Here is a 26,728-nt window from a genome sequence, read left to right as displayed (position 1 = left end):
TATCAAGCAGTTATGTACTTTGTCGCAAGGGCATTTTCGTTGTTTTTGTCTTAAGAACACTAATAAAGCTAGAATAGCATGCTATTGATTATAAAACATAAATTCGGATATTTGTTTTCATATTACATTGATCAGGGCATAGTGGTGACACGGTCGTTGATGCACTTGCCCTGTGAAACTGGCTGACACGAGTATGATTTTCAGCCACAGATAACATCAGTGGTGAGTGATATTATGGGTAAATAGTTTTAAGGTGTCTAATAAAATGGCCAATTATTTACATTTCAAACAGAAATGTTGTTTTGTGAAGTATATGAATTTTATTGGAAAGAAGATCACATTATGTATAAACTGTACTTCTTTGTTTAGTAAGTCCACTTTGACTGGAATGCAGGCCAAATGTGAGCCAAACCAGATATAGCCTTCCTATCCCTGGGTATTCTGAGTGCTGTATGTCTGGGTCACAACAAAAACTAGTGTTTTTATGTGCTCACATTCATATGTAAGCCTCGGAGATAAAGATGCAATCCATGGCATTTTGAAGTTTTTAACCATTATCCCTTTTGATGGTGGTTGTGATTTTTTTTAATTCTCCAACCTCAGCATCCACTCTTCTAGTGCGTTTTAATTGAAGATGGGACCTAAACTATGACCCTTAAACTTTTCAGCAGCCAGCTTGGATATGAGCCACTGTGCATTTTGAGCATCAACCCACACCTTGGTTGAGGTGTGATTGAGGGTTTGTGTCGTCCAAATTGGTAGAGTGGACGCTCATGTGAAAGTGCTGTCCTTCAGAGCAGACGATAAGCCAGTATCTTATGTGACAGGCCATGCCACATGTCCCGCTGTGCCGTAAGATCTTTTGTGACAGAATGTGCAGCATGGACCACCAACGCGTTGGTGTCATGCCCAAATTACAAACCTGCTGTGAGACATTTTTGACCCCAAAGTATAACTGAGCTGTCTTTGGAGGTTATGAGTGTCCCACTACAAAGAGTCAGCCCGTGACAGGTTATCTTCTAACAAGTTTAAAATATGGATAATAACTTAAAAATTCCCCTAATCATGGTAATAATTGTAAAACCCTTTTTGACGGCAATGATTGAGAAAACAATCTGATGTGCATGGAAAATGCTTTTATGAGGGGTGACAGTTGAGGCATAATGCCAGTAAAATAGAATGGTGGCTGAAAGGTAAAATGAAAAAGACGGCATGACTAAATTTAAGATGGAGCTGTGAAATGGAGGCAAATATATAAACAGAACAAAACAGCAGCTGTGAGGAGTATTTATCGTTTAAAGTAGATTCCTAAGTTCACCATTCATGCATAGAAATGCGCGAATAATAATCTTTTGTTTTTCGATCCTTGTACGTTGTATGCAGTGATGTTACACGTGACCCTTCCAGGCGTCAGAGGTCACTATATTTACTGCAGTGTTAAAATAAACAATCGACTCTGGAGTTGAACCGTGACCCTTAACCTCAGCAGTTTGTTGAAGCACGAGAGAGGGGAATCATTACACCCCCTAGTCATCAGCAAATGTCGAGAGATTTTTTTTCACCGGCAGTAGGTTGAGTACAACTAGTGATAAGATCGATTCCCAACTATTTTAACAATACACGCATTATATTCTTGGTTCTTTCGGTAAAGTCACGTGACCTTACCGAAAGAACCAAAAATATGAATCCCTGCAGTCACGAAAGCTTTAAATCAAACTTTAATACACACATTGTTATAAAATTTACTTTTGCAAAGTTTAACGTGAAAACGAAAAAGAGAATATTGTCAGAAGTAGAATTTTTCATCGGTGTGTACTGCTAGTTATGTGATGTGGATCAAACACATGGACACTGACAACATTTTTTCACAAATTATGAAAAGTACAAAAAGTAACACCGGGAGGGTCATACAGAGATTTTATGACCCTCCTGTATGACCCTCCTAAAGTGATTTTGGTTTTATCGTGAGCTATTTGTGTTTTTTATTTATTTGGAAGCTGAGGCCCAAAACTTCACTCAAAGCAAAAATATTTCACTTTTATGTAAGTACCTAGTTCAGCAGAATAGCATTCCAATGTAATAGCAATAACATAGAAAACAAGTGCAGCAGTTTAAGGTTCTCCATGGACTGGCCCCTGCCTACCTCTCCCCTCTCATCTCACTCTGCTCCCTTCCACGTACTCTTTGCTTGAGAAACCAAGGCTTTCTGTCAAAGCCTCCAGTAAATTTTCGCTCAATGCGGAGTCACCGTTTAGCTTCTGCTGCTCCTGTAGTTTGGAATTCCTTTCCCCAAATTATCCACGTCATCGACTCCCTGTCCAAGTCCTCGCTCAGGACCTTCCTTATTCCTCTGCCTGTGACTGTCGATGTAAAATATATCTTCTAACTGTTGTTTCTATACGGCTTGCTGAGATTCGGTTGCATTTGGATTATATGGTATGTACATCCAATAGTATTGCATTGTATTAAAATAACAAACATTCGATTAAAACACAATAGCAATAAGTAGAAGTACTGCACAAGCAGCAAAGCAAAACTTATCAGTGCTCCAAATTAAGTGTAAATATAATACTGTTAATGACTTTAAGTCCAAAGTGCCACTTCATCATGGGCATATACACTAACAAGTGATGGTACCATAATCAAAAGTGTCATGAAAAATTCACAATGGTTGTTTTAGCTGTAATGCTCTTTTTCAGGGAGAGGCAACTTGAGCCCTAAAGGAGATGAATCGGTATACAAATAACTCATTCACTGTCGTCGAGGATTTTTTGATGATGAAATGTCGACAGATATACGTTTATCTCTCCTATAAAAAATATAACATTATTCGCCATCAGCCTGTAAACATTTTGCTTCGTTGTTTAACCCTGCAGGGTTTGTTAATGTAGGCAAACCTTCATGCTGGTTTCGACTTTTAGCAGTCTACAGTTCACCTCCCTTAAACAAATGTTCATGTGGTTTATAGGCCGATGGACTATAATGTTTCTATATTTTAATGAGCTTACTTTTTATCCCACAATTATTCGTGACATTACAATTCGTTTTTTTCATAGCATTTGTTTAACATTCATTAGGCTGCTGACAAGACTCAAAGTAAATACCGGTTCAGGATTGGTCTATAAAATATTTGTTGAAATGGCATAGAGACTGATAATCTAAAATGTGTTTTTTTATCATGTGGAAAGAGATTGGTCTGATTTCATCTTGTTTTCGACATAATAACACTGCATCAATAACTCTGAACATGCATAACATAATTTGCTTGCTAAAGAACATTACAGTACAGTCTGTCCTATAATTCATGTTTTCATAATGCGAATTGGATGGAACGCGATTCATATATTTGGAAACACATTTTTTTATAACACGGATACGAATTGGATAAAACGCGATTGAGTGAACAGAACTACGTCGCACGATTAGGAATAAGCGGTTGTACAGCTGTCTCGGCGTAGCATCACACCAGGCAGGATGCTGCTGGATGCTTCTTGATGCTACCCACTCGCCTCACTCTTTGTTCAGCCTGTATACGCATCTCACGTGGTATTGCGGACTGTAATTTACCCCATAATATATTATTTATTATAATGTGATTTTTCCATAACGCAGTGTTCTTCAGGAACGCAACTAATGCGTTATAGGAGAACAGACTACTTGGATCTGTTTATTGAAAATGCTGGAAAGTAAAAGTGTCTTCCTGCTCAAACAAGCGATTGAGGTAGCACTCACCTCCATTGGCAGACCTGAGACAGTGGGGCAAAATTCCACATTCCCTTCAGTCATTTCATAAGATGACCACCCTTGATTTCCCACAAGAGTGTACTTTATCAGCCTTAGAAAGATGACAAGCGAAGTTGACCCCTGTCAGGCATCCTAATATTAGCACCATCTGGCTCCATCGTTTATTGAATAATGTAAAAAAACATGACCTCTTTCTAACTCCGCTAGTGTACACATTTCTGCTACTGATGTAAGATATGTTGTACCATAGGACAAGTTCTGAAAATGAGGGAGCTTCCAGGCAGCTGCATGCTCTTTCCCAAAGTGCTGCCCTTGGGCCTGTTCTGAAGAGATCCTTCAAGAGGACTCAGGTAAGAATGGTGTATGTGGTTTGCATGCATGATAGCTTAATTATTTTCAGCTCCATTCCCTTCGAGGTACTGACGGCTCAGAATTTCAATGCCCACCAATTCTTAGACGTCTGGATTTCACTGTTATTCTTAAGTGGCATATCAATTGGCAGCTGATCCGTGCATGAATGTTGAATAGCGTTTGAAGAAAAACTGCACATATGGGGTCTTTTTCAGGATGTGTGTGGAATACTTATGTCCTGGGTTACATCCCAGTGGTTTATTCGGTAAAATTGAGGTAGTGCAGTGCACATGAGCAGCAAACTTTCATTTTTTATTTGAAGGCGCAGGAGTGGTTAGTAGGGGGGTTGGTGTGGGGGTGGACGGGGGGGGGGGTCACACTGCCTGTGTGACATTCATCTCTGCCACTGCACAATCCACATGCTGAAATGATCCAGTCCTGGTTCCAAAATTTGCTTTCACATGAGCTTTGGCATTTTAAATTATACAAACACAAGGATTCATGAACCTAGAACAACCCCGAGCAGTTGCGGAAGTGCTGTAATAATGATACAGGTGGTGATATTTTGTTTGTAATGATTTATGAGTCAAGTGGGCCAATTATGGTAAAGCTACACCGATGAGGGTCTTTGATACAGGGCTGCGCAGCTCCATACCCCGAGTGACCAAATCCAGTGTTTATTTCTTTCCTTTACCTTGCACGTGTCCATGGCTGGGCAGGGCCTTGTGGTCTGTATTTGGCGTTTGAGTCCTGCACACTCCTTTTGTTGGTGTTGCTGTATAAACCTTTGCATTTTAAAGTGTCTTCGAATTAACAGTAAAATCGGAGGTGTTATCTTTGGTTTCAAAATCAAACACTAATTTAAGCTAATTTAGAAGGAATGTCTATCAGCTAAATGTGTTTTCAAATAAGCGTACTTGTGAATGCCGCATGTCAACAAAGTTTTATGGCACAATGAATACTTCCCTCTTGCAGAATGAATTCCGAAGTTATGAACGACGGTGATTACTTCTTCTATTAACTCACTGGTGCTCTGCCAGAGAAATGATAATTCTGTCAGTGTAAAATGTAAAAAAAATCCCAACCCAGGGAGTCTGAGGCAGATAAATGTAATAGCTTTGCTGGATGTGCCCCAGAAATATTTAAACTCATAACACAGTATTAATCTAATACGTTTGGATAGACATATCATCAAAGGAAGCCTATTGCTCTTTCTACTTCTAAAACGCAAGGAATGCAGCGTGGACTAAAACAGCAGTTGCAAAGAGACCTCTCTTCAAAGGAGCACAATTTAATTTTGTTCCTTTCTAGTGTCATGCCATTGGTTGTTTGAACCTCACACACAGACCTCCACGGATAAAAGATTCATTTTCATTTCACAGTTGCTGGTCATATAATTTTTTACCTACAGTTATCTATAATTGATTGCTTAGCTCTCCCAAGCTTACACCATTGTTGGACATGGTCTTTTGAACAGGATTGATATTTTTATGATAGTTTTATTTTTCTATTTAACATACAACTTGATTTTGCGTTTTGGAAAACGTGTCATTAAATACAAGCAGTGCTTGAACAACCACAACCAAATTAACAATCTTGATGCTCAGTAAACATTCTAAGGCATAACTGCATTCGCAAAGCAATATCATATAATTGTATACTATAAGTAATATAAAGTGGAATTCTTAAATGGAATGATCATATACATCATTGCATTCGGGCAGATTATTGGATGTGGAATGTCATGCACTTCTACTAATAGAGAGATTTCAAACACTGGCCATTGTAATGAATTCCTTTGTGTCACCCAACAGCAAAATATACAGAAGCAATGAAACAAGATGGAAGCTTATGAATAAAACAATAATGATGTGATGCATGTTTGGAGTTAATGATGCTGTATTATACTATAGAACACATGTGAGGGAGTTCAACAATGCCTTATTATCTTACAGTCCTCTTTTCTACAACACCATTCTGTTCTCCAGACGGTACAGGTATTTTAAGTTGACTATAATGAAGCCAGGTGAAAGCCCAATCAAAAACATCACGGGGTCCCTGCATGTCTTCATCGTTGTCTTATTTAGAACAATTTAATACAAAGCAAGGAACAATATATGAGGACTTAAGAAAAACAGCAGCACATTAAAACGGTCATTACCAAAAGGACAGCCCACGGTTAATTATACGCATGCTTGCAATACGCACTGGCATGCTCTACAATAACACAATGCAACGGTATAGCACTTATGAGCAGTGGAATTTTCACTCGTGTGCTTCCAACGGGTGCACTCTGACACGCACAACGTGCGCAGGCGATGGAATGATGAATGCTCCGTCCTCTCGTTGCACAGGACCATCACACTGGACTCTCGTCTGATGACAGTGACCTTGACAGCCGGTTTGGGGTAAGATACTTTGGAGTTGAGTTCAGCTGCTGTTGTCCAATGATTGACACAATGTGATGATTAATTTTTCAGAGTTCGCCGCGCACACTGGCACCACTTGTTACGAGCTCAAAAGCACACCCAGCTCCCCCCCCCCTCTACTCTATATTATTATTATAGACTTTTTTGCAAAAATGAAAAGATATGGATGATTGCCTGACGTTGGTTTTCATCGGGTGATAAAATCAGCCAGCTTGAGACACTGTTCTTCTGTGTAGTAACTCACCTGAATGCAATAACGTTCCTTTTGTGTTGGTCTTACAAGCCCTGCGTACCGCTGGGACAAGGCCCTGCCATTCCCTCTTCAAAGCAAAACTTCTGGAGCAGAACAATTGCAAAATAGCTTCCGACACCATTTTAATGTGAACAGTTATATATTCATCATTACCTTTTTTTATGCTGCTCCAATGTCAATGTCATGTATCAGTGTAGATACGATGAATATATGATTTTAATGCAATAAATATTTGGGCTGTTGTATATTATTTGTGCATAGGCCTGCTTTTACATACACAATATTTATCAAGGTTTCATCCCACGGCATTGTTGATAGTTGAATATTGAAAGTACAGTTATATTCTTCATGATTTAATCGTCCCTTTTTGCCATTTGTAAGCTGATTGTTTAAATTCCACTTCTGTCACATAATTTAATCAATGATAGCTCACTTTGTAACACAATTTTTGTTCCTGGGTAGTGTTATTTTGTAATTGCTTATGCCAAAAAGTACAGAAAATGGCTGTTATTCCCCAAAAAGATTGCTTTTGTAACCAGGAAAGTGATATTTTTAAATTTACCTATTTTCAATGAGAAAACGGGCAAATTTGTGTCTTTTCGTTCACAAAGTCAGAAAACAACAACTTATGAATCAAAATGAACATGTGTTTATACTAAAGTAATACAAAAGCTATGACAAAAGATTTAGAAGTGAGTAGTTTTTAGAGATTTACGATTATACTGTAAATCACTTTCACGAATCAGCCCTCAAATGTAGTCGCCCATCATGTTCTCGTTATACTGTCCTTGGTAGCGGCGTATAAAGTCCAGCATATCCTGGTGGAAGCGCTCACCTTGCTCCTCCGAGTAAGCTCCCATGTTTTCCTTGAATTGATCAAAATGAGCATCAAGGATATGGACTTTGAGGGACATCCTACAGCCCATTGTGCCGTAGTTCTTCATCAGCCTCAACCAGCTCCACGTAGTTTTCGACCTTGTGATTGCCCAGGAAGCCACGAACCACTGTGACAAAGCTGTCCCAAGCCACTTTCTCCTTACTCGTGAGTTTCTTGGGGAATTCATTGCACTCCAGGATCTTCTTTATCTGTGGTCCGACGAAGACACCGGCTATGACCTTTGCCTCAGACTCCTTATCTACAGCTCTGACATTGTTTCATAAGGCCCAATTTGATGTGCAGTGGTGGCATCAGCACCTTCCGGAGGTCCACCAGTGGCTCCCACTTGACGTTGTTCCTCCCCACAGAGAACTCGGTCCGCTGTGGCCAGTCCCGCCTGTGGTAGTGCGCCTTGGTGTCCCTACTGTCGCAAAGGCAAAGATAGCAGGGAAACTTGGTAAAACCACCTTGGAGACCCATCATGAATGCCACCATTTTGAAGTCTCCTATGACCTCCCAGCCGTACTCAAGGCATCCAGCAAGGTCTTGATGCTGTTGTAATCCTCTTTGAGGTACACCGAGTGAGCCAGGGGAAGAGATGGGTACTTGTTACCATTATGGAGCAGCATGACTTTTGAGGCTCCTGGATGAGCTGTCAATGAAGAGGCGCCACTCATTCTGGTTACAGGCGATTCCGATTGCCTCGAACAGACTGGTCACATTGTGGCAGAAGCAGAGCCGCAAAAAGGTTGGTGATGCTTCCTCTGATCTGCGACTTGCAAACTTTCATCCAACAAGTTCCACTGCTGGAGCCTAGACGTCAAAAGCTCGGCATTGGACTTGGTGAGACCAAGATCTCTGATCAAGTCGGTGAGGTCTTTTTGGTTGGGCTAGTATGGGTTTCTCTCCTCAACTCCGCCTCCGAAATTGTCATCTGGCTCTACAACGTCTTCCTCGCTCTCTGACTTGCTGCTCTCTTCTAAAGACGGCTGCTCTCTCTCCAGAGGAGTGGGTACGGGGAGCTCATGGCAGTGTGGCACCGGGGCGATGGATGAAGGAAGGTCCGGATACGTGATAGCAGGTGCATTCTTGCCAGTCTGACGTTTGCAAGGGTCCACCATGCAGAAGTAGCAGTTGCTTGAGTGGTTAATGGGTTCCCACCAAATTCTTGGGATAGCGAACTTCATGGCTCTCTTTTCCCCTCTACCATCATACAAAAATTCATTTATTTCACCCATGATTAATGTATAATAAATTATTGGAACATTTTTAATATATCATATATATATTTTTTCCAATAACATTGAAAAATTTAAAACATTCAAAAATTAAAACTTTTACCATTTTTAAATTGTGAACAAATTTTATAACATAAAATTCGGAGCAACAATTGTCCATCTTAACTTCCAGAGTTTTTTTGCATTGCTCGCAGGTGAAATGAGGTGGCCAGGGTTTGTCTTGATCCCCGACAGGCATGCCGAAATATGCCTTGTAGGCCTCACACATCTTAGCAGATGAATTTCGATTTAAAGCTTTCGTGACTGCAATGATTCATCTTCTTTGGTTCTTTCGGTAAAGTCACGTAGAATGAGAATAAAATAATAAATTGATAAAATAAAATAACACAATAATATTCTCATCTTAGCAGATGCTTCCACAGAGCACTTTTTCGCTCTTGTCTTGATAAATTGGCCGCAGACTTAACAAAATGAGTCTGTCGGATGCTTGCAGCCTCTTGATGCCATCTCAGAAAAATGCAGATATGTATCCACTTAGGCAGCTGGAACTAAATTGAACTGGCGGGCTTAAGGTCCCTGTATTTATACTACTATTTATATTACTGGAAAGTTCTAGAATGTTCGAGAAGTTACTCCAAGTTTGCTCAGCACTGAATCTATCTGGAATTTTCGATTTAAAGCTTTCGTGACTGCAGGGATTCATCTTCTTGGTTCTTTCGGTAAAGTCGCGTAGAATGGAAATAAAATAATAAAAATAAAACAATAAAATAAAATTCACACGACGTTTCGGCCACAAAACAAGTAGCCTTCTTCAGGTGAATAAACAGGACTGTCCAGAAGACAGCGCTCGAGTGAACATTTCCAAGCCTGGACCGCGTATTTTTAAGCTGTGTGGGCGGAATTAACATATGACTTAGCATGTTACCCAGCACCACCACCGGATCGGGGGAGGGTGGCGGCGGGTACACAGAAAAAAGGAAAGAAAAAAGGAATAGGATAGGTGCGCTGCTCTGTCCTGTGTTGCGTTAATAATTATGCTATAAGCTGGACTACTATACAATGTAATATTACACCTTCCAATCTAAACTACATGGTATAATATATCCATAGACAAAAAATTCCACCTTTGAATTATACAATGCATTACTCTACACTGCCCTATACTTTAGACTATAAAATATTAGACTTGTAACTTTACACTATGTCTTTTATCAACCCCACTATATGCCACACTGCTGTATATTCACTATACAATTACGATACTATATATTGCCATATGAATTGTGTTAAACATTACGATGTTATACTATTTATTATTATACAACATGCTATAAACTATACCATTGACCATCGTGTGAAAGGTATTAAGAGGCAGTGCCAGCGAATGGACTTCGGTCTGGAGATCACCGTAAAATACAATCAATTAAGAACCAAAATGGTTTATAACATCTTTCCAATGATTACTAAGCCATAATCCATCTTCTCGGTTGAAATTGTCTCTGTGTTTGTATATGTGGATGGTCTCATGAACAAATCTCTCATGGTAGCCGGATGGCTTGCAAAGAACCTCCGTCTTGGAGAAGTCAATGTAATGTGAGCCTACTGAATTATAACAGTGATCTGCCACGGCTGAGGAGTTCGTCCTACCGTGTTTCAATATCTGCTTTATGTTCAAGGATGCGGTCCGAGATATGTCGTTTGGTTTCTCCAATGTAGCTGCTATCACAGAGGCAACTTAGTTTGTAAACGCCCAGGTACTGTATGTCTGGGACCACATCTTTTACAGACGGAACCAGATCACGGATTTTATGTACTGTGATGAATCAGATCCGGATCTTGTGTTTTTTCAGGATTTTGGAGATATTTTTCGTGACCCCCGCAATGTAGGGTAAGGTGATGGTTTTGAATGGCTCCTCAAGAGGATCCTTCTTCGTGACTGGAGTGATGGCTTTGCGGATTGTGTAGTCGGAGTAACCATTAGCCTTGAGAGCTTGGGGTACGTGCTTGAGTTCACTGGCAATGTGTTCCTGGTCGGAAATGCATTGGGCTCTATGGTATAGACTATAGAGTCTTGATGAGGGAGTTCTTCTGGGATGGATGGTGGTGGGAATCCGGTTTTAAGTAAGCGTCCGTATGGGTAGCTTTCCTGTAGACAGAGTGGCTCATTGAACCATCAGGTCTCCTTTTAATTAAGACATCCAAAAAGGGTAACTTGCCATCTTTTTCGACCTCCATGATAAATCTGATGGCTGGGTGTGTGGAATTGATGTGGTCGAGGAATTGGTCCAGAGCAGGTCGGCCATGTGGCCAGATGACGAAAGTATCATCCACGTACCTCTTCCATAAGGTCGGGCGTAGAGTGGCAGTCTGGATGGCATCAGTTTCAAATTTTTCCATTGGGGTGCCCTCAATTTGTTTGTAGAAAGTTCCATTCCAGGTGAAGTATGTTTTGGTTAAACAGTGTCTCACCAGGGGGGGGTACATCAGTATGCAGTCCTTGATGAACCAAGTCTTCAATGATTGCGATGGTGTCAGGTACCGGAACTTTGGTGAATAAGGAAACCACATCAAAACTGACAAGCAGGTCGTCTGGGGACAGGGAAATACCCTTGATAGTCGATACCAGGTGAGTAGCTTTTCGTACCGCAGAGCTGGTTTTTCCAGTGAAAGGTCGCAGGATATCAGACAGAAAACGAGCTAGTTTGTAGGTGGGGGAATTGATAGTGGAGACAATGGGACGAAGGGGTGTGTCTATGTATTTTTGGAAGGCCATATAATCTTGGTGGTCTGGCCGCAGAAGGTTTCAACGAGAACTGTTTGGTTTGATCAATTAATGCTGTTGAATCAGAGATGATTTTGTTGGTTTTGGTAACCAGGCTGTTGGTGGAGTCTCTTCTCATTTTTGTATAGCTGCCATCTTTGAGTAGTTCTTGAATTTTGTTATATTCTATTTTGTCCATGATGACAGTGGCATTGCCCTTGTCGGCTGAGAGGATGACAATGTCATCTCTCTTTTTTAATTGAGATAATTCAAAGCGCTCGTCTTTGCTGATGTTGCTAGGTGGCATCTTAGCGTTTTTGAGGGTTGCAGCGATTTCAGATCTTGCTACGTCTGCAGTGATGTGACCCAGGCCCTTGAGTGCCACGTCGAAATGGGCAATGATATAATTTACTGGTATGTGTCTAGGTGTGACTGCAAAGTTTAACCCTTTAGCTAAAACGGTTTTCAGACCATCAGAAATAGAGATGTTACTGCGATTAATTACGACTTTGTTAACGTCCAACTTTTCGGTGTGTGGGTCCGATTTCTTGTTGGAAAGGCGGTTGAATTTGGAAATCAAATTATCCTTACATTTGGTCGACATAGTGGCAGCTGAAGAGGCAGTCATATTGTCTACATGTTCCCAATCCGATGCAGACCTTGTTGCCGTCAATGATAAGTGTGATTTGTAGAGTGTCTTGTCTAACTGATCTAGTTCGGTGCGTGTAAGTCTGATTTTTTCCGAGATGAGAGCGAAGCTAGTTTTAGTTAGAATTCGTTTTGCATTAAAATAAGTTACAGCAGCAGAGGTTAGTGTAAATGCGGTTGGTATTACCTTCGAGTCGCGGCATCTCTTCAGAAAGGTGAGAGACTCGATAAGTTGAGCTTTCTTATCCCGGAGTTTGTTGAAGGATCTCAGGGCTATGTGGAATCCCTCCCCATAGAGGCGGTTAAATTTCGATTTAAAGCTTTCGTGACTGCAGGGATTCATCTTCTTGGTTCTTTCGGTAAAGTCACGTAGAATGGAAATAAAATAATAATAAGACAGAGTGTAAAGTTACAAGTCTACTATTTTATAGTCTAAAGTATAGGGCAGTGTAGAGTAACGCATTGTATAATTCAAAGGTGGAATTTTTTGTCTATGGATATGATATTATACCATGTAGTTTAGATTGGAAGGTGTAATATTACATTGTATAGTAGTCCAGCTTATAGCATAGTTATTAACGCAATACAGGACAGAGCAGCGCACCTATCCTATTCCTTTTTTCGCTCCTTTTTTGTGTGTAACCGCCGCCACCCTCCCCCGATCCGGTGGTGGTGCTGGGTAACATGCTAAGTCATATGTTAATTCCGCCCACACAGCTTAAAAATACGCGGTCTAGGCTTGGAAATGTTCACTCGAGCGCTGTCTTCTGGACAGTCCTGTTTATTCACCTGAAGAAGGCTACTTGTTTTGTGGCCGAAACGTCGTGAGAATTTTATTTAATTGTTTTTTTATTGTTATTATTATTATTTTATTTTAATTCTACGTGACTTTACCGAAACAACCAAGAAGATATATCTGGAATGTTCTGGAAAATAGGTAATTTTCAAAATATCACTGTCCTGGTCACAAAAGCAAAGTTTGTGGGGAATGATAGCCATTTTCTCTACTTTTGAGGCATAAGCAATGAGGAAATAACACTTACTACCCAGGAACAAGAAATCAAGGAAAAAATTGTTACACAGTGTATAGTTCATTAACATGCTCCATATTTATGGAGCATCCATATGAAAGAATTACAATACACTTTATTGTAGCGCTGATTTACATTACAAGGTCAAATTTTGTCCCGTGGAAATATATTTTTTCGTCTTTCTGGTGACCCTGTTCAATCGTTGGAAAGATGGCCCACTGTCGACAAAAATGAGAGGCTTCTGAAACTTGTACACTACTGCCGTGCAGGTAAGGTTTTATTTCATATGCCATTCCCCATTTATACAACTGTGAATCGTCTGGTATCACTGACTTCACTCCCCAGGCTGGTGATGAAAGAAATGGAACATTCCTTGACCAACAGACGGTTTCACAAATGCACAAGAAGGAGGTGAGGTCATGCAAAACAAACTGTTAGGCTCTTGGGAACTATTTTCCCAGTTTCAGTCGAATATTTTGATGTTTTTACTCTTTTAGTTTATTTTGATAAAAGTACTTCAATGTATGTACGATGTTGCCACGTGCTGAATTGGTATATAATCAGTTGTACACATTGCTTTAATATAGTTTGGCCCAAAAGCATTTGTTCTGAATGCAATACAATATTCATTTTAACTTTAAAAAAAGTTTAATTATATTGGGGTACTCGTACAAACACATATTGGATGGTGCTAATGTCAAAGTACATGAAGTACAGCCGGAGATTGCAAGTTTATTTCCAGACTGGCTGGTTGACTCAGCCCATCAACCGGGGTTGATAATAAAGGTCACACTTTGTGGTAAGTTATTAGTGGTTGTCTAAATAGATCGTTCTGGGACCCAATATAATCATATGGAATTTCCACTACTGGTTTACATGAAATGAGCATCCACCATCCAATTGTTTGAGCAGTGGGACAGCTTGCATGAAGGGTGTAAAAAGGGGCTGCAAGAACCAGCATAAAGAATCGAGCTCAGATCCATTTAAATGTGTGCAGAGAATAATTTATTTGTATGCCTGAGGTTAGTGTGACCCTGTAGGCCTCGTGTTCAGAAAAGTGCCTTGGTTCAGAGGAAACGCGCGGGGACACAGCCAGGGCCTGGCACAATTTGCCTCGGTGTCAGGAATTGTTTAATTTCTCTATTGCAGCCATCCCATTGAGACTGAAATTACATATTTAATAAAAAGTGATTGCCTTCATAATCAAGTGCTGTTCTGGAATGCGATGAAAGCCTAACGTCTTTGTAAACAGAATGGGATAATTTTATGCCTAGCCAGAAGGCCACGCATGAGCTGTTTTTTTTTTCTTTCTTTTGCAATGGTTCAGTTAGTTCAGCTGCATGCCGCTTGTTTACATTAATGCTCTGCTTTGATTCATATTAATAATGAAGTTATTATGTGTGGTTATTGTTATTATTGGGAGGCTGGACTATTGTTTAGTTCACTTGCCTTTGGGTCCAAGGTTCACCAGCCTGAATGCCCCATCAGTTCCTTTGACAATTTGTATATGGGAGCAACACTAATATTGGCCGGGCATGTGCTAATTATTGTCGCTCTAAAGTTTCCCGTAAAAAATTGTTCATGAGCGCAATTCGCTGCTGCCAGGGCTGTGGTGCCAAAGTTGTTGTATTATCCCTTTCTCAACGATTGCCAGGAATAGATGCCCCCTTGTTGAGTTGAGAATCTTTCTGGTCTAAATCCTAAACGGCCAACACACAAAGGTAACACTTTACAAATGCATGGTGATGAGCACAAACAATACTTTTGTGCACACTAGTTAAATACATTGCAGCACCAGTATTATACATATACCACGGCAGTTTTATAACACTATCTCTTATACGTGAGGTTTTTCCAAGAACTTGAGTTAACTCCCACATGTAAAAATACCCCGTAACATTCCATTGCAGGAATCTCCTGAAAAATATTATTTAGCCTTTGTTTAACTTTTCTCGATAAGTCAGAAACATTACACTTCATAGCTCTGTCTGCCATTTTGCAGATTGCCTTAATTAGTTTTCTGGCAGGATCCAAATGCTCAACCGAATAGTTACATTTGTTTATGCATCAAAGCGACATGTGAGAGACAGACGGCGACGTGCAAAATCATGTAGCACACACATTCAGGTAGACGAGAGATAGAATCGAGGGAAATGTAGTGAAATGAGAGATATAAGGTAAATAATACAGGTGTAGTGACACGACATTGTAGGTAAGTTAATGATGTCACCCCCAGTCACTAATGCACATACAGCATTGTCGATATGCCCACGTTTATTTCGTCTAATTATACATGTACTACAAATATTTTTTCCATCCTGGAAGCCCCAACATCAGCACGGCCTCTCATCACATACGATGAAAGGGAAATTACATCATAGGCCTTTGTTCTCAAAGATAAAATGCAACCGCAACATGGTGGTCTGCGCAGCTGCGTTGTTGAGTACATGCTTCACTTTGTGTCTGTCTGCCAAATAATGTTCTCTGAAGCTAGTTATTACCAAAATAAATGCAATGACCAAGATAAATTACAAAGGTTTTTTTTTGTGTGCAGTCCATTAGGTCATTGGCAGTGATGGCTCTGTGCTCTGGCTACAACAATAGCATTAGCCTTCTGAGCAACCCAGTCAACTTAATATTTCATTGTGCCCATTGTCACCGTGCTCTAGGAAAAGCCAGCAGAAACTATACACTGGGTCTTGGACAGAATGTTGAGGGGTGGTCCTGGCAGGCCTCCCTCCTTGGCGCACTCTACTCGGGCATCCCAGCCATCTCCCTTGAGCCCGAGAAAGGGCCAGTTCCTGAGATTGCAATGGTGCTGGTCCCCCATTCTCAGGGGGCTTGCACAAGAGAATACGTTGTCCCATTTGGCCGGGTGCAGAAGTAGCACTGTGCCGTCCAAGGGGCGGATTTTGTTCATGGACACAATGCTTCTATGTAAATCCCTCCCGTGACCACCCTCAGTTCGGGGCCTGATTTATGCCTGCCATTGCCACAGCAAAAGCCTGAGAGATCCCTTTGATGTCCCTTTGGCCAGGCCGCCTGCTGGCACTGACGTAGCTCAGTCTGTGCCTCGGTGGACAGGCTATTTTGGTTGGAAAGACACAGAAGGGATTTATGGTCCTTTAGAAAAATAAGTCAGTAACTCCCATAAATTTTCACTGTGTATGTATAAGGTAATAAAGTTGGTAAAAGAGATGATGCTTCAAGCCAAGTAGCCTTCACAAGACAGACTTTGGGGAAGGCCTGCAAGTAAAAGTTTTTTTTGCCCCATTTAAAAGGCTTTCAACTATTGTGCATATCTCTATACAAGTGGAAGCACCCACATACAATACAGCCTGCATGGCTAAAAATGTCAAACATCTCCGTTAAACTTCAATATGTGGTGGCTGCGGAGCTGGCAAACTACTTCTACATATACCATATTAAGAAACAAGTGGCCGTTAGTGTGTTTTGCCCATTGAACCTTGTACCTTGTTTTTGATTAATTTGTTTGCCCATTTTGTTCTGTTTAGCTGGAGGTGAGGACCAAGCTTCTGGAGGTCATGTTTCAGGAGGAGAAGCTAAAACTTCAGCAGAAGCACGATGCCGACATCCAGAAGGTGTGTGTGTGTGTTGATAAAATAGCGTCACAATTCCCTGCACTTAACCCATCCAAAACATTCCAGTTTACTACGTTCACCTTCCTCAAGGTGAGGGAGCTTTTGTATAATTATATTTGTTGAGTTTTAATGAAAGCTACTCACAGTTATGTCGCTCTCTTTATTAGCAGAGGTCACCTTTGTACCGAAGAGATCTATGGTATAAGGCAGAGGCTGTCAGTTTACAAACTCAGCTCAGTTTTTCACTCGGCACTGCAGAGAAACCTAATTCGCATCTGTGGTCAGGCTAAATGCTACACTGAAATGATTTGGTACAATGCCCACGAATGTACTTTAAAGTTTCGTCTGCGCATGGAGCAGAGTGTAATTTAAAAAGTACATTTTTGAGCTAGTGATTGAGTCGTTTTATAATTCGTCTTGTGTAATTGTGTAACATGTGAACTGTGATAATAAATGCGAATAGGTTTTCCCCTTTTTTCTTGCATCAAAACAGGTGTTAAGATGTTAAAACACCAAACTGAAACATTTTACAAGGAATCATGTCTGTATTAACCACAATACTTGTGGTTAGAATGCAAACAAAAAACATACTCTGATAATATATGCATTGTCCTTGAAACTGATTGGTCTACACCAGAGGCAGCTTTCTTTGGAGCCAAAAGGTGTCTCGTCTAACGCCATTTGAGACTAGGTTCCAAAGAAAGCTGTCTCTGGCGTGGATCAATCAGTTTCAAAGACAATGCATATATTTTTTTATTTAAAGCTTTCGTGACGGATTCATATTCTTGGTTCTTTCGGTAAAGTCACGTAGAAGGGAAACAAGAATATGAATGCATATATTATCATAGTATGTTTTTTGTTTACATTCTGACCGCAAGTATTGTGGTTAATGCAGATATGATTCCTTGTAAAAAGGTTTCAGTTTGGTGTTTTAACATCTTAACACAGCTGTTTTGTTGCCAAAAAAGGGGAAAACCTATTATCATATTTTGGTACTGGCAAAGGAGGTCCCATGATGTGATAATAAAGTTTGATTACTTGTTTAGTTCCACTTATGATTATTGAAACATAGTGTCGCTTGCTGGGTCCAGATAATTGAAGAGCTGCCATTTTTAAGCAGTCTACACATTTTTCTTTATTTACACACTTGGCTACTGATGTCTGCTATCTTGAAGTTGTATGTGTCTCCTTAATGAGCAAGATGCATTCTACCCTCTAGTGGAGATTGTGAGGCTTGCAGGAAAACAGTTTTTTTTATTAATTCACAATGTTATTGACTCATAGTGGCTTCTGTGAATCAAGATCAATCACTGCTACAGCAAAATCAGACAGGACTGCAGACTTAGACAACCCTTTTGAGAACTCTGCACTTCCTGAACATGAAACCATAGCAGACAGACGATGCGAGATTATATAACACTGCAATCCTTCTCATGACTAAATCACTTGCCCCGTGGTCAATCACGTCAGATTTTGTAAGCTAAACAGGATTGAGGCTGGACAGTGCCTGTATAGGCAATTGCGATGCATAATAGGTGTTACAGGCTACAAGGACTACGTTGTGGGGGCAGCAGAGGGCAATGGAGCAAAATGCATTGTTATACTTCCATGCTTACATGTACATCTTTCCCACCTTCCCCCAACATGCGCTAACCAGTGTGGTGAAGTATGGGCAAATAACCCCCACAACCCACACACATCGTGGGGGAGACACTCATCCAACATCAGATTGGCAAAGGGCTGTGCAAGTACACTCTTATTCTTTTCCTATTTGGCTGAAAAATAAAAACATGAAAAATACGTGTAAACATCTGTTCAATATCTTCTTTGGTTCTTTCGGTAAAGTCACATAGAATGAGAATAAAATAATAAAATAACACAATAAAATTCTCACGACGTTTGGGCCACAGCGCAAGCGGCCGTTTCCATTGTGGCCGAAACGCCGTGAGAATTTTATTGTGTTATTTTATTATTTTATTCTCATTCTACGTGACTTTACCGAAAGAACTAAAGAAGATGAATCCTTGCAGTCACGAAAGCTTTAAATCGAAATCTGTTCAATATGTATGTCTGTTGAACTTCTTTCGTACTGTACATAGCCAACTGTGCTCATCGAAGGTGCAGGGGAAGGATAAACTAAACACAAAAAGCAGTTCTCAAGAAATTAGTTTTCAATCTAGATTTAAAAGTGCGTAGCTCATGTGGCTTCCTAACACAACGGAAGGAAGAACGTTCCAGACGGCCACAGAAGCGAATCTGAAAGCGCACGATGCAGCGACCGTCTTTGTTCGATGGCCAGCCAAATGCCGCTGTGAGGATGGCCGGAGTTGGCTTATGCTCCTTGAGTGTTAAAGAGCTCATGTTTGATGGCATGCAGCAAGTGTTGGGATTAGCTTTTATAGTGCCCTGCACTTGACGTGGGGGGCTACGTGTTCAATGTAAACCTGTGTAATAGTATCAAAGGCATTGCAGTACTTTACTTGTGACTACAATGGCTCGAAATATAAACCAATGGCACATCATAAATCAATTGGATGGCTGTTCGTGTTGTAAATTTATCAAGTGAACATAAAACCCATAATCCGCTTGTCTTCCAAAATAACAGGGAAGAGCTGAGTCTAAATGAAAAGGGAAGCTTTTCATTACCCTAACTTGCTTATGCCCGGGGCCATTAGAAATTCCAGGCAGCCGCAAAGCCTTAAAGATTGTAATTTATTTTTTTATGAATGCTAGTTTAAGAAAATTTCACCTGCAGTAGCATGAATCTAAAGAACTTCATGCCCATCCCATTATCTACATCTTCATGGGCATTGCTTCCTACTTCATCAAATAACTCACTTTTAGTTGGAAGGTATTCGGTACTTACTATAGTTTCTATCTGCCCAGCTTCTGCCACAGAAGAATTGTGGGGTTGAAGGATGCGTGTCCGTGGCCTCAGGACAGGAGATCAGAGAGAGCTCCCTGTCAGCTGTTGTTTTGCTTTTCAGAGGTTTCCATTACCCGTTTATTATTGGAAGCCAGGCTCAGCACTGCTTGAAACCACCCAGCAACTAATTATGTTTGGACAACAGTGAGTCCTTTAAAGTTAACAGAGATCAAACAAGCCTAAGGTATGATTATAATAATTATGGCTCACACAGGTTTTAATTTAGCAGCATTTCAAAGTGAACGTCCTGCTTTTCTGCACCTCTAATCGGATTCACAGAAATGAAGCAGCATGCATTACCGCATTTCATTTTATTAGTGCAGTGTTGCATTGCTCGGCATTAGAACGTGGAATCGAATTACGAAGAACGTGCAATGCGTTAATCAACAACCAACATTTGGTATATATTTGGAAGCCACGCTGAAATGTGCTTAATTAATCGTGGGCTCTTCTCTTGGAGAGTATTGACTGATGATGAATTATGGAATTTTAAATATGCGTTATAAAGGATATGCTAATTTATTCAAGTTATTGTGCCAATAAGTACATTTTCGTAGAATTGACGGCTAATAATGTGTATGCATGTAATTGCCTTTTACCATTAACATTTCAATATAATGCAGGGCAGTACATTTGTTTGAAAGTACCACGTTAGATTGAAGTTCCAAATATAATGCAGTCTCTCGCTTATGTCATGCACCTCTGCGTTCGGATTTGGTGGCACATTGACCGAAGTGTTTATTTTCCTTTAAAAAAAACCTACAAATATCAAAACAACAGGCAATGATGAATGGTGTTGCCTCAATTTGCATGGTAGGGTGTGAATCCATACAAAAGCTGCTGACACTGCAACTCTCCAAGTTACCCTGTACATCATCAGAACCGTCATTAATTATTCATAAGCGGAAAGTTTGTTTTGAAAGCGCAGCAGAAGCAGAGAAGAATCTTAGAAATTTCGAGCGTGGAGACGCGTGGCGATACTGGTTTGACAGTACTCTGGTCAATTAGCTTGGTAGCCCTACTGACAGTGGCACCAAGAACACCAAGAACACGCCGTCTCGTATGCGAACAATCTTTATTATGCATGATGCAAGCTGACGAGACATTATTGCAAGATGAAAAAAATTGTATTTGGGAGCCATACAGCAAAAGGTTTTTTGTTGTTGTTGTTGTAATTGTATTAAATATACTCGATTTTATACAATATCCAATTACTATGGTTAGAGCACTATATTCACAGTTGGAATGTTGCGAGTTCAAATCCCGGTCGTGGATTAACTTGGCCTATCATTCCGCTGGGGTTAATAAAATAAGTAAATTGTGGAAAGTGAAGAGTGGTTGTCCTGTGGAAATAGACCTTGCAAGCCACTGGCTCAGGGGAGCCTATGGACATGAATACCATCCCCCCACACACTAAATTCAGCAAGGAGACACCTTGACTGTGACCTCCTTTAGGTAATTTCAGCCTGAAATTAGTGTATTCTTGAAATTACTGATGAAGGATTTCAGTTAAACTGGCATTAGTTTACCAAGAATGAAAAACTAAGTGCACTTCTGAGAAGTACATTTACTTATGCTTACGATCATTCATGTCCATAACAGTATTAGTCACTTCATGAGTCATCTTTTAGGTTGGCCAATGCAAAAGGGTAGCTATTCATTCTGTGTGGTATACCCAGGAGCGTTATAAACTCACTGAAAGTGGCTTATAAGAAAAAATATGGACTGTGATGGCTAATTAATACCCCAAGTTGAACTACTAAATGTTTAAGCTGTCCCTAAAAGATTACTCAAGAGTTAGAAATATTTTAAGATTTGAATGCAAAAACATCATTTATTTTTTCCAGGTGTTGTAGGCATGGCGCTGTGTGGTTACCAGGCATTTACAGTGTTAAGTAACACTCCCTCAAGTACTCCAGTTTCTTCCGATATGCTAAACACCAATTAATGGTATTAACTAAATATCCCAATGCAAAACATTCGTGAAAAAATAATCTTCAGACTCAATGAGATTTTCCTCCAGAAATAAATGCCATTGTTAAATGCAATATATTGTATGTCTTTGTACGTTCGTGTTTTGTATTCACCTACAACTCAGTTGTACTGTTTACAATAATTGGGTACAATCTATGGGCAACTCTGTTGATTTACTACCTATGATGAATCACTACCGATGAGATCTTCACTCAAAACTGCTCTAGAGGAGTTGTACGCCCCTAGCTACCACTGCTATTCAGTGGCCTAAAATAAAATGTTTTGCTCCGGATGACCGCTGCAAAGTATGATCTTGTGTTTTGATTTTGTGTGCTGATCTTTAAAGGTGCATTGAAATTTTTTTATATGTCTACTGATGCTCCTGCTGTTGTGGAGTGACTCATGCAGCCAGCTATGGCTACAGGGTTTGGTGGTACATGTTGTTTATGTCGTTTATTGTGAAATTTCGGTCACAGTTCCTATGATCACTGTTACATTGCTTGTATGGATTTATTTTGGTGATTTCGAAAACGTTTTTTGGTTTGGCCATGTTTGTTTGTTGTAGTATGGAGTTAGACTGATGGCTTTAATCTAAGTTGTCTTGTGGTTGTTGTTGTTTGACTTGCATCCCACTGGGATTTTTGCACACAGCGTTGGTGTACGGTGCTTTTCCTGGAAGATTTTTGCTGTTTTTTCCTGGATTTTTCTGTTTGCGCATAGTCACTTTAAGATTTTTTGATTTAAAGCTTTCGTGACTGCAGTAATTCATATTCTTAGTTTTTTCGGTAAAGTCACGTTGAAGAGAAACAACAAAATAACAAAAATATATTGTTTTATATATATTTTGTATATTGTTTTATATATATTTTGTTATTTTGTTGTTTCTCTTCAACGTGACTTTACCGAAAAAACTAAGAATATCACTTTAAGATGTTTTCTTGTTCGTGTTTTTTTTTGTTTGTTGCGGTTGCACCCGATTCAAGAGCCGAATGGCTCACAGGGCTATACCGAATAAATGAAACAGAAACTGTTAATTACCATGGTGGAATTTATCAAATATATCTTAAAATCTATATTTGAAAACAATATTACTCACCAGAAAATGTTGTAAATGTATGGCTATCGAAACTAAATTTGGAATTCTTATCAATGTAGAGATTTAAACTAAACTATAAATTATTTGTATTTTACCAGGTAAGGCCCACTGAGCTATATTATAGCTCAACGAAGTGGCTTTTGGGAAATTGAGAGCTGCCAAATACTCTAAATACGTGTTTCTACATGTGGAGGGAAAAACCGGAGGACCCGGAGAAAAATCTATCGGGAGAACATGCAAACCCCAAATATCCAGGTGTCATCGTTGGGATCAAACCCACGACCTTCAGTATACCAGGCAAGGTCGTTAACATCTCACCACCGTTGCGAGATGTTAACTACCTTAATCAAATTGTTCTATCACAACATAAAAGTGAATATTTGTTTTTAAATTCTTTCCCATGAAGCAATTTGCACTTTAATACCAACAAACGCACTTAAATGTAGGGTAGAAACCCCTTCCTCATTTTTTGTGCCACGATGGCAAAAGTGTTTGGCTTCTAATGTTTGGGATGAAAAACTGCCTTTGATTTACAGAACACAGGTCTCGATGGGACATGACATTTCAAAAAGTCACACGAACAATTTGGAGGCAATATATACCAGATTTTAAAAGGTAAAGGTCAATATTTTAGTTCTAACGTAAGCCTTTATTGGATGCCCGTGGAGTTCTTTCATAAGTCCATGTCACTGTGTGGTCTTGTCACATTAAGCACAAACATTTGCTTTCCTATTGGATATAATTTCGATTGATATTTACAGGAGTTTCACATTGCTTTTTTAACTTTGCCAACACGGTCACGTTGGGATTATTTTACAAATTAAAATGTAACCACTCGGGTGCCTCAGAATGATTGCGTAAGTACTATTCTGAGAATTGTATTCTAAATGTTCACTGTTCGTGAATAATTCTGGAAGTGTCTGGCTGACTCCGGGTCTAATGGCCACATCAGAGCACTGAGCCGACACCACATGCTACGTTTGCTATGTTTTCACAACCACTGGGAACCAGCTTCAGCCAGCCCTGCTCTTCTCCATTTCTGGCCTTGTAGCAATCTTAAAGGCACTAGAGTCCACATTTCCACTCTCCATGCAACTCATGCCTCTGTGGGCTCGGCCACTCTCCAAAGTCCCCCCCCCACCCCTACCTTGTCCCCCCCCCCCCTCCATATCCTCTGGTAGATATCGGGAAGCAATCTTGAAAAAAAAACTTGTTTAAACAAAGTTTAATGGAGGCTTGGATTAAGTTTACCTTTTGTAATAAAAAAGTATAATTTTTTGCAGCTCTTTAAGTTGATGCAAAGCGAGTGCTGTCGTGGGGCATGCTTCCCATATTTGTGTTGAGCACATCCTGGTGTCACAACTTGTTGTGCAGTTGGCCCGGATGAAGGCATACGGCACAGGATGAGCTTGCTTGCTGTCTGTCAGGTAGACCCAGTAGGGCTGCCGTGGGGAAATGCCGGCTTGTTGTTGCACGACCAGCCCGGGTCATACACCAAGACAGCACACTTCCCTCTGGTTGTGGAAACACGGCATGACGTCCTGAGTTTCAGCTCCCCATGATTAAATCACGTTCACAAGTGCAGTGAGACGATGGCCTCAGCCCAGTCGCCACTGAGTGCACAAAAACAAAACTTTCCAAAGTTAGATTTTTGGGTTTTCACATAATTCGGCAAGTTCAAAATATTTTGTTTGATTACCAAGTAATGAACGTTGCTTGTAAGGCATACAAATATTTCATCTCGTGTTAAATAATATACCTTTTTGAATTAATTCATAAGTCATTCTTGCATGATGTCAGACAGTGGTAAAAGGTCTGGAACAATACACGTTGAGTTGAATGAAGCAGTGATACTGGATAAAGAAAGTTAATCGTGGAAGTTTGTTTGCACCATTATCGCAAATCATGTAGGAGAAGGGACAGATGATGATGTAATGTCACTGCCCTCTATTACAGTATCAAAAGGACAATTATTCTTGAAAAAATGGTGTTAAAGACAATAATAATGTATTTTTACGTTTGACATGTTTTGTAAGATAATTCAAGTTGGTGTTCCCCAGCTCAAATGAGCAATGGAGCAGCACTCATGGCCTTTGATGGCCCGGAGTCAGCCATGTAAATTCCATATTCCCATGGCAGGGACCATTATTTCCATAGCATGACCACTTGACTTCCCATCAAGTGGTACTTATTTTAAATAACCGCCAACAGGCACTTGAACTGTTACATTTTTGGTGAGTTATTTGCTCTCACCACAGTGCTGCCTGGCCAGCCAATAAAATTATTACATTTAAAATATCATAATCGTATTGTAAATACAAAAGGGGAAATACATTGTTGAGGTAATAATATAATAACACAACATAAAAAAAAAATTGTGCCTGACAGTTACATTAACTTTCATTGGTAGACGTGTTTGAAAAGACAACGAAAACGGACTTGTTTAGTATAAATAAAATCGTTTCCAACATATTGAGTGCGGTTTGCACAAGAGCAGCTCAAGTTCATGAGCAAGCTTTTGCCATTCCTCTGCCTGCACAAAGCTGGGATTTGCATAATATACCGCTGGCGTCTTGCCTTGTGAGCTTCCTCAGAAGCTAGGTGTGTTTATTTTGTGGAGGGCAATAGAGAAAGCAGTGTGGATTTCAAGCTGGCAGAGACTTGCTGAGATAAATAAGACCATCCTTTGCAACACTGCATGCAGATTTTTATTTATTTCTCTACGCTTATAACTGAGTGGTGTGGGGACGTTTCCATCTTTAACTCTAAATTCGGTGAACTGAAAACAAACTGGTGTGCACTGTAAAGTTATAATATATAAACAGGGTATAACGTTAAATGAAAGGCATGGTAGCATCAGCAGCTCTCATATGGGTCCCACATTTCAGATGCCTTGTCCAAAATAGCCTTTTTAACGTTACATTTTTTTTGGTTATGAAGACAAATGGATTACACCAGCCTTCGTTTGCGGTTTGAAACATCTGAACGGCAGCAGATATAAACAAAACCACCCTTTGCATCTTTGGAGGAATTTACAATGTGTGATAGAAAGTAATATATTTAAAGTCAAATTGGCACACTCCAATTGACTATTAACTCCGTATTATTTTATTCTTAAACTCTGTATCATGTCGAATTAATGTGAGCTAATACCTTCGGGAAGTACCCGGTGTTGCCCGGGTCAAAAAAATATTTCAAACCTACTCTTAAAAATCTAACAGCAGTACATACTGACTATGGTAGTACCTGCTATGATTACAGCAGTGCATACCGACTGTGGTGGTACCTGCTATCACTACAGTGGTACATGCTGACTCTATAGCAGTATTTATCGACTCTATAGCACAAAGTGCTCACCTGACAGAGTGGCGTGGTGAGGCCTAGTCCCGTACAGAGCCTCAGGCCTCATCTAGATTGTCCAGCTGGCCGGGGTGGCACCTTGGCAGGCTGGGGCTGGACTGCTACCCATGACCACCCCCCAGCCACGATCTCCCGGCTGCTCTGCAGCAATATTTACGGCCTATAGTGGTAGCATCTACCGACTATAGTAGTAATAACTGCACGCATCGGGGTGGGGGGGACATCACACAGTGAAGATTTCAGCTCAGTGTTTAGTGTATTTTTATAGCATTTTTAACACGAAAGAAAAAGCCCCCCTCACTCCCAACGTGCTACTTGGCATGGGCCGTCCCCCCCACCAAAGGCGCGTGAGTTGGTATGGTCGTGCACGCGTCATAAATAAAGAGATAGCGCACGAAATCGCTAATTAAACTAATTTAAACTTGACGGATGTGAAAA

The 26,728-nt window shown here is 40.3% G+C and overlaps 1 protein-coding gene across 2 annotated transcripts in view; it reads left to right on the top strand.

The window, feature by feature from the left end:
• Nucleotides 1–26,728, top strand: part of LOC116949692 (centrosomal protein of 112 kDa) — a 128,063-nt gene that overhangs the window by 11,226 nt on the left and 90,109 nt on the right. For both annotated transcript variants that reach the window (XM_076072337.1, XM_076072338.1), the window contains exons 6-9: nt 3,995–4,094; nt 6,450–6,503; nt 13,678–13,743; nt 16,848–16,934. In XM_076072337.1, coding sequence (XP_075928452.1) covers nt 3,995–4,094; nt 6,450–6,503; nt 13,678–13,743; nt 16,848–16,934 — 307 coding nt within the window. The remainder of the gene's footprint in view (nt 1–3,994; nt 4,095–6,449; nt 6,504–13,677; nt 13,744–16,847; nt 16,935–26,728) is intronic.

The sequence above is a fragment of the Petromyzon marinus genome, chromosome 37 (assembly GCF_048934315.1).
Source record: "Petromyzon marinus isolate PM22_M1 ecotype Great Lakes invasive population chromosome 37, UKy_Petmar_22M1.pri1.0, whole genome shotgun sequence".
In the NCBI taxonomy this organism is placed as follows: domain Eukaryota; kingdom Metazoa; phylum Chordata; class Hyperoartia; order Petromyzontiformes; family Petromyzontidae; genus Petromyzon; species Petromyzon marinus.
Note: the sequence above shows the minus strand (reverse complement) of the source record. Positions and strands in the feature narration are given on the sequence as shown.